The sequence below is a fragment of the Protobothrops mucrosquamatus genome, unplaced genomic scaffold (assembly GCF_001527695.2).
Source record: "Protobothrops mucrosquamatus isolate PMUCROS unplaced genomic scaffold, P.Mucros_1.0 scaffold2146, whole genome shotgun sequence".
NCBI classification, from domain to species: domain Eukaryota; kingdom Metazoa; phylum Chordata; class Lepidosauria; order Squamata; family Viperidae; genus Protobothrops; species Protobothrops mucrosquamatus.
The window spans coordinates 72,351-81,754 of record NW_015388244.1 but is presented as its reverse complement, the minus strand read 5'-3'; the positions used below and the strand labels follow the sequence as shown (position 1 = coordinate 81,754).

At 39.2% G+C, this 9,404-nt stretch overlaps 1 protein-coding gene across 1 annotated transcript in view; it reads left to right on the top strand.

Moving 5' to 3' along the window:
- Positions 1-218: 218 nt before the first annotated feature.
- Positions 219-9,404, top strand: part of LOC107294901 (netrin receptor DCC-like) — a gene marked incomplete at its 3' end in the record, with an annotated part of 65,126 nt that continues 55,940 nt past the window's right edge. The window contains exons 1-3 of the mRNA XM_015824169.1: positions 219-302; positions 1,265-1,406; positions 4,946-5,056. Coding sequence (XP_015679655.1) covers positions 219-302; positions 1,265-1,406; positions 4,946-5,056 — 337 coding nt within the window. The remainder of the gene's footprint in view (positions 303-1,264; positions 1,407-4,945; positions 5,057-9,404) is intronic.

Sequence of the window (9,404 nt, the reverse complement as noted above, 5' to 3'; positions counted from 1 at the left end):
TTCTTTTTTTTTTTATGTAAAGAGAGAAGCAGAAAGGAACAAAGAAGAGAGCTTCTTCCTGTCCTGCTGAAAGTAGTGTCTCAGAATGCTTTTGCACATATCATTGGCATAAATAAATAAATAAATAAATAAATAATGAACAAGAAAACAAAAACAAAAACAAAACTTTACATATTACCTCAGTGTAGCTGCTAGGTCTAGAAATGACCTGGTAAAACATGTTTTCTGGAAAGCTGTTGGGTTTGGTGTGCAATCATTTCAACATAAAGGGCAGTAAGGGAGAATGGTTAAATGCCATTATGGTGTGTTCTGAAATTGAATAGTTTTCTGCATAAAAATGATCGCTTGGCATATTGAAATAAGATTGCCAGTATGCACGAAGGAATATTTTATGGACTCGTACTGCCCCCTGTACAATTCATGACCACAGGACATGTTGATAGCCACTACAGGTAGTTTTCAACTTACAATCCCAATCGGGACCAGAATTACCATTGCTGAGCAAGGCGATTGTTGAGTCACATCGGATTTGATGACCTTGTTTGCCACGGTTGTTAAGTGAATCAGTGCAGTTGTTAAGTGAATCACTGCAGATGTTAAGTGAATCATGCAGTACATGCTGGTTACCAAGTGCCCAAATTTTGATCATGTGACCATGGGGATGCTGCTATGATCATACGTGTGAGGTCCAGTTGTTAGTCACTTTTTCTCAGTGGCAGTGTAACTTCAAACAATTGCTAAATGAATAGTTGGACGTTGAGGACTATCTCTAACTCAGTTCATAAAGGATATGTCTCCGAGGGTTATTGGTCTTTAAGATTCAATGCGACCTCCAGGTTGAGAGTAGCATATCTTCAAATAACATTGCAAGTGAACAATGGCAGGATAAGATAATTTCTCTTTCTATTTTTTTTTACTGCTTTTAAGTCCTATAGAGACTTCTGATTGGCCACTGCAAGAAACAAATTGTTATCCAGTCTAAGATGGGTAACCTCTAGATGGCAGCAGAGAACACAAAACCTCTAATTGTTTGCTGCCATCTAGTGATCATTTGGGAAGGATAGCTCAACCTTTACCTAATCAAGAAGAGCAATTTGTACACTCTTATTAGCAGGTCTAACATGCAAGGAATTATTTCTGGATTTACCCCTTCAAATCAATGGGACATGAATTAGCAAGCCTTTTGAGTAGGCTGGCATGATTGAGTCTTAGGGAATCAGAAAATTAACACAGCAACATCCAGTTTAATGTGTTTGCTTTACAGAGCATCAAAGTGAGCTGGCTACCCCCACCGTCCAACATGCAAAATGGATTTATCACTGGCTATAAAATACGGCACAGAAAGACAGCTCGCAGGGGTGAGATAGAAACATTGGAGCCAAATAACCTCTGGTATCTGTTTACAGGTAAGTGTTTACATGACATTAGCCTTATAAAACAGAGGAGGGATGAAATACTAGGGGAATAAAATGAGTTTTTACTTCAAGCGAATGTTGGTTGCCTTGCGTTCTGCTGACATTTATTGGACTGTACAACAACAGCCTTTATGCATTTTTACTTTGTTTCCTATTTAATGGTTTTATCATCTATTTGTGCCTCTCAATATTCCATGCCTTAATGAGTCTGCAATACAATTCCCCATGCTGTCTTGCAGGTTTTATCTTAAATTAGGTTCTACAAATGACAACTCCAAAGCAAAAACAAAGCCTGTCACCCAGAAACAAGACGTTGTGGTCATTATTTTTAAGCCAAAAAAAAAAATATGGCCATTTGTTTTGATAGGTGAATGCAGACGAACTCTCCATAGGTATTTGATTCCACCTGCAGTTTCATGCTTACCTTTTTGCACTTGCTCAGAAGTGTTCTTTAAGATGTGCATACTCAGAGGGAACTTTTAAGCCAAGATATACTTTCAGAGCTGTTCAGTCATAACACATCCATTTCTTGTCAGAAATATCAACCTCTTTTCATTTCTCAGCTAGCCCAAGTAAATTCAACTTCATGCTGAATCCCTTTCAGTAAGTATATAAAGATAAGAAACTAACTGTTGATAGACTAGTTTGCTCTAGTGGTTAAAGCACCAGGCTAGAAACCAGGAGACTGTGAGTGTCCTGCCTTAGGCATGAAAGTCAGCTGGGTGGCTTTGGGTCAATCACCAGGAGGCAGTGAGTTCTACTTCTACCATAGACATGGAAACTAGGCTGGGTGACTTTGGCCAGTCTCTCTCTCTGATAGATGGATGGATGGATGGATGGATGGATGGATGGATGGATGGATGGATGGATGGATAGATAGATAGATAGATGGATACTGTAGATAACAACAACAACAACAACAACAACAACAACAACAACAATAATAATAATAATAATAATAGTAATAAAGTTGGAAGGGACCTTGGAGGTCATCTGGTCCAACCCCCTGCTCAGGCAGGAAACCCTATACCATTTCAGACAAATGGCCGTCCACTCTCTTCTTAAAAACTTCCAGCATTGGAACATTCACCACTTCTGGAGGGAAGTTGTTCCACTGGTTAATTGTTCTAACTGTCAGGAAGTTTCTCCTTAGTTCTAGGTTGCTTCTCTCCTTGATTAGTTTCCATCCGTTAATAATGTTAATCAGTTTCAAGAAAGGCTGTTAAATACTGCAAGCTGAATGGAATATAAACAAATGCAAACCTCAGTGTCACAGTTTTGCTTCCATATTACAGTATTTTCCAAAGGAACTGGGAATCTTGCAGCTTTTAAAGAGATTATTTAAATATTCAAGCAGCAAGACTTTGTTTCCTTAAAAGCATCTGCTGGTAAAGGCAGGTGTTTTTGCCCACTAATGAGGACAGCTGCAATACCCAAGTAATTCAGAATTGCAACAATGACTTTAAATCACTATTGTTGATTTTATAGTTAGATTGAGCATCAGCTAGAATTTAAAGGAGGATATGGCTCTTTCGAGTTTCAAAATCCTTCCCCAGGGGATCTCTGCAATTAAATGTGCCTGCTTATTGTTATGCTTCATGGTTAGTATAAGATGCACGAAATGATAAACATGTAATGCTGTCAAAGGGAAAAGAAATCTGGTACAAAATAACTTCAAGGCACTTCTGTGTTGGAATGTAACAATTGTCAGAACAAAATAGCTGCTTCAGGATTCAAACTGGATTGAATGCATTATTAAAATTCGAGATGGGAGCTTAGCTTGTTGTATGTCTGTTCAGATTCTCAGTCATCCAGGTCATGGTTGTCACAAAGGTGCTTTTTCAAAAGGCAGATGGACTTTGTTTTTCCTTGAAGACATTTCACTTCTCATCCAAGAAGTAATTCAGTCAGAAGTGAAGAAGCTTCTTGGATGAGAAGCGAAACATCTTCAAACAAAACAAAGTTCACTTGCCTTTTGAAAAAGCACTGTTGGGATAGCTTGTTGTATCTACTATAGTATCTGCTTTAGAGAAAAAAAATGGTTATACTTTTTCAGAGGTGCTATAAATTAGAACCATATGAGTGGGAAAAGTTGTGCAGTATAACTCAGTTTACTGAACATTTTCCTCATGATAACAGTGCTGGCAGAGTTCTCAGGCAACTATTTTGCCTTCCCTCTTTACTTCTTGCCCAACACTGCTGTTTGATTGGCAGCTGTGTTGTCCTGGCAATGGGGGAGGGCGAAGATGGGATATGGAGAAAGGAGCACAGGTATGTATCACCTGCTCAAGCTTTCTGTTCTTCCACAGAAAGGAATAAATTGGACTGAGATCAGAGGAGGGGGAGCAAGGTGGCAAGGGTTCAAGATACCATCCTCTGTGAGAAATATTAAAGGATCCGGATGTGAATTAGCCCATAGAAGACAAGGTTGACTAGAGATACCATAGCAATCTTGGTAGTCCTCAACTTATGACCAGTTGCTTATTGACCATTTGAAGTTATGACAGACTTTCCCAGGAATACTTATGACTCAGTTCTGCAGTTCCACCAGCTTCCCCACTCCTGTGGTCATGTGACTGCTTGACAATTGGCCTGCATTTAGGTTTTTGCTAAAAAAAAGGACATTTACTTCTGGTTTTTGGCAAAACCGGCCCATAGCAAAAAGTTGATTTGCTTAATGACCAGGGCATTCACCTTATGATTGTGGCAGTTGCTTTACAATTGCCATAGTTGCTTTAGGAGTGCAACAGTCAAATAATGAATGTTGCAAAAAATGTTATAAAGTCAGGTTGGTCAACTGGATGACCTGACCTGCTTTACAACTGTCAGAACATATAATGGACAAACTCCATTACAGTCATATATCACCTATATCTGAAAAGTTGTCCCATTAAATAGGGAACTGAATAATTCTCCATTTCCCAGAGGGCAGGAAGAGAAGAGAAGAGAAGAGAAGAGAAGAGAAGAGAAGAGAAGAGAAGAGAAGAGAAGAGAAGAGAAGAGGGAAGAGGAGTGGGAGCGGGAGGGGAGGGGAGGAGAGAGGAGAGGAGAGGAGAGGAGAGGAGAGGAGAGGAGAGAAGAGAAGAGAAGAGAAGAGAAGAGAAGAGAAGAGAAGAGAAGAGAAGAGAAGAGAAGAGAAGAGAAGAGAAGAGAAGAGAAGAGAAACTTTGCAACTATATGGACTGCTGCCAGGGGAACAGACTGCAGCTGGGAAACCCTGTTTTAGTCCTCCCTTATGCACATAAGCTTGGGCTACTCACTCTCTTTAAATGTTAGACTGCAAAGTAAAAAAAATCAAAAAAATCTACCAATCTGCCTACACTGGGCCAGTAGGACAGATCATGGTTTATAACTTTCAGTGAAGAAAACCTCATCCTCCTGATGCATACAGACATAGACATATTGACATGGGGAGAGGAAAACTAGGTTTGGAGACATACTGCTATGCTAGAAATGATTGCATTAGTGTGACTTGTAGGATGCCAGCAGTCTTAACTGAATGTTTTCTGTTTGATTTGCATTGCAAATAGGTCTTGACAAAGGAAGCCAGTATAGTTTCCAGGTTGCAGCTATGACAGCCAATGGAACGGGACCTTCTTCAGAGTGGTATACTGCAGAAACTCCAGAGAGTGATCTTGATGGTAATTGTACTTATTTTCACAGCTGTTGTGCTTGTTTTGTGCTCAGACAGTTGCCTTGCCTTTCGGGTAAACTGCTGTGGAGGTTAGGATGATCCAATGTCCAAGTCACTGGAGTTGATGCCTGAATATTTTCTTGAGCAGAAGTGTTTTCATTGATTGCATGCTGCAAAGTTTCTCTCTCTGTATGGGCAAGTGAAGCAGAAATGAGAAAAAAAAGACAGTTCTGTTCTCTTCCATTATTTTCACAAGGTGTTTCTAAGCATCTGTCTAATTTTAACTTCGGCACCAGCTGTTGCTATCATGTCTTTTGCCAAACTGTAACAATTGGATGGCTGCTCAGAGCAAGGATAGTTTTCACGGTAGCCTTCAACTTCAATATTTTCCATGCTGTGGTTACCGCAGGAGATAGCTAAAGAGCTGCTTTACTCTGTGGCAGGTCTAAAATCTATCTGATCAGCCCAATCTATTGGAATTCTTAAAGCCTGAAAGCAAAGCCTTTCAGATTCTGAAATACTTCGGCCACAAGTCACAAGTCTAGGGCTTCATTAGAATGTATGTATGGATTCACTGGAGGAAGCCAACATCTCTTGTGTCTGAAAGGAAAGAAAAAGCTTTCCAGAAGCTCATGACTTCAGGAGACATCTCCCATTGTTTCTCCCCAAACATTTGATACAACCCTAAAAAGTTACCTTTTAGCCTTTTGTTGAAAGAGTCAACCTTGGAGGGACAAAGAAACCCATTCTGATTCCATTCCCAAATGAAACAAAACTGTGTTACTGCTGTTACTAAGACTTGGAAAGCCATATGATTAGTTTCCCAATTATGAGCATCTCAGTTTAAAAAAGGACCTGAGAGAAACTGGGACAAGTGCCAAGAAGGGTAATGAAGTGGTCATGGGACTAGAAGCAAAGTCCTAGGAGAAGAAGTTGGATATATTTAACATTGAAAAAAAAGGAACAGGCGGAAGAAGTATGGCAATACTTTTCAAGTATCTCAAGAGTTTTTTTCACAAAGAAGGCCAAGACTTTCTCTGTTTTCCCAAAGTGCAGGACCCAGAATAATGGTTTTAATTACAGTAAAGTACTGTAGATTTCAGTTGAATGCAGAAAAAAAAATAGTAATATTTTTGAATACATTGGAACTTGAGTAGAGAGATATCCTGCACCCCTCTACTGGATCAGATCAGATAGAGTCATCCCTCTGGAATGTTTTAATTCAGATTCCTGTATCAGACAGGAAGTTATATCATCCTGACATACAGACCTGCCCTTAATGCTCTCACTTTGAGGGTAAACATCATTATGTAAATCACAGAAAAGGTAAAAGGAATAAAGAAGCAAGAAAAAGAACTATCACTAAATCTAATATGAATCAACACCATGTTGATGCAAATTAGATTTAGTGATAGTTCTTTTTCTTGTTTCACTCCAGTTACCTTTCTGTATGTGTCCTTCCAAACCATTCTTGCTTCAGCTATGTCTCTATATCATTTAATGCAGGGATAGTCAGCCAAGCTGGCTCAGGAATTCTGGGAGTTGAAGTCCACGAGTCATAAAAGAGCCAAGGTTGACTACCCCTGATTTAATGCCTTGCCTTTTATTCTTCAAATATCTCACTTCTTTCCATTTTGAGGATCTCCTGTAGTCAGTCTGACTACAAATTTTCTCATTTTGTTCCTCTTCTGAACTTTAAGCCTTATTCCTTTGCTTTATATGACCAAAGTATCTCAAAGTTCTTCTTTTGTACTGGTCTCTCACTTTTGTATTCAGTTGACATTTATTCCATCCACATTCATTCTTAATCCTGTCTTTTCTTCTTAAGCTCTAGGGTATCCATCACCAGCCTGATTCTCTCCATGTGTTTGGCATTTTAACCTTTAAAATCCCCCAGTCTTTCTGACTTCCAGCTTTATCTCCATAGGAATTAGGAATTCAATAGGAATTCTGAGAGCCTGTATCTGGAAGTATGAGATGGGCAAATCTTTCCTTTGCAGGGCAGGGCATTTGATTTGTCAAGAGAACTATAGAGCCGGTTTACTCAGTTGAAATATTAAACTTGGTGTGTTGAGAGCCTCAAATCCTCCTGAGTGCTCAGAATGGATGTTTCAACTGAATGGATCAAAAATCCATGACTGATAACCCCAATATTTATTCATTTCAGGAGAAAGATTTCAAATCTAAGGAGACTTGTTTTGTGTGCTTTCATGATTGGCACGCAGTTTTGCACATCTTTGTAATTTAACAGTCTACTGCAGATCAGCCAGAGACCTGCTATTAAATCTGGAACTAGCTTTTTCCTATCCCTGTTTGAGATGATTTCTTTAAGGATCATCCCTGTAGAGAAGCAGATCTGGTAAATTCTAGCACGGGAAGGAAAAGATTGCTAAGGAAGAGATTATTTACGGCAGGCTATTTTTTCTCATATTTGCTGTAACAGTTTTGTCACTGCTTTCTTCTTGGCATTTGCACTAACATGGAAACAAATAGTATCTTAAAGAATTCTCTTAATAATAATAATAATAATAATAATAATAATAATAATAATAATAATAATAATAATAATAATAATAATAATAATAATAATAAAGTTGGAAGGGACCTTGGAGGCCATCTAGTCCAACCCCATGCTCAGGCAGGAAACCCTATACCATTTCAGACAAATGACTGTCCAGTCTCTTCTTAAAAACTTCCAGTGTTGGAGCATTCACCGCTTCTGGAGGCAGGTTGTTCCACTGGTTAATTGTTCTAACTGTCAGGAAGTTTCTCCTTAGTTCTAGGTTGCTTCTCTCTTTGGTTAGTTTCCATCCGTTGCTTCTTGTCCTGCCTTCAGGCACTTTGGAGAATAGCTTGACTCCCTCTTCTTNCAACATCTTTTTTACATCATGGTGACCAAAACTGGATGCAGTATTCCAAGTGTGGCCTTACCAAGGCATTGTAAAGTGGTATTAACACTTCACGTGATCTTGATTCTATCCCTCTGTTAATGCAGCCTAGCACTGTGTTGGCTTTTTTGGCAGCTGCAGCACACTGCTGGCTCATATTTAGGTGATTGTCCACTAGGACAATAGTATGTTTTACTAAAGCAATTAGAAATCTAAACAATGCAGGCTATCTAAGAGTCTCTGGAAAGCCAAAACAGTCTTTCCAACAGTTGGAAAGGTTTTAGATATTCATTTTGAAAGAAAATCCCACGTTTTGTTTCCTTTAAAAAAAAAAAAGATTTTTGTCTGACCTCCTGAAATTTCCTATATGAACCACATCAGACCCTGCTTAGCTTTTGCAAAATTAGCCAAAGATGCTCGTTGATACCACATATTGTCACATAGTTTAAACATTTTTTTGCAGTGAAAAATAATTACCTTTATAGTATTTTTTTCTGCTGTACTCACTTTGTGAAAAATAAGACTTCTTCTCCCATGGGGGGGGGGGGAATTTTCGGTGGCATCCTGTTGTATTTTGAGGGAGGAAAATCCTAGTGTATTTCATCAGTTCTTCCTTTACTCAAGAAAGAAAAAAAAAACTACCTCCGTATGTGTATATCATTTGTCAAGGTGAAAAAATACTTCTTTGTGTTACTTTTTTTTAATCTAGACCAGGGCTAGGCAACCTTGGCTCTTTTATGACTCGTGGACTTCAACTCCCAGAATTCCTGAGCCAGCCATGCTGAGGGAAAAGGGAGAGGTTTCTAAGCTGAGCCATGCTGGCTCAGGAATTCTGTAAATTGAAGTCCACGAGTCATAAAAGAGCCAAGGTTGCCTACCCCTGATCTAGGCTATCTGCAAACATTTCCTTAAAAACCTAAGGAGAGTTATACCTGGGTAAAAACAAATCAGGAATTCTACTATGTAGACATGGAATTTTCTCCTATTTCTTCCTATTTCATAAACATGATCCAGCAAGGATCCAATTTGGGTCGGTCATCGGGACCAGAAGTTTCGTCTTCTGAGCATTTGGACTCATACTGGAGCCCATTCTCAGGGAACTTCTCTGTCTGTTCCCTGAGGATGGACTCTAACATGAGTCCAGACAAAACCTTTGGTCCCGGTGACCGACCCAGATTGGATCCTGCAAGATTATCCTGGGACATGTAGATTCGCCTTCATTCATGACAATCCAGCAAATTCATCCTCCCATGAAGTTGATTTCATCTCATCTCATTCCTGGACCCTTCCTGAAAAGTGTCTCTGACTTTTCCTTTGCTAAAATACTGTGTTCCCCTTGGACATTTTTTCCCCTTCTATTTCCACTCTTTATGATTGCTTCCTTGCTTTTCCTTTAACCAAATATATCCTAACAGTCATGTCACTAATTTTCTTCCTGTCTTTTAACTGACTGCTCCAAACTGGGAA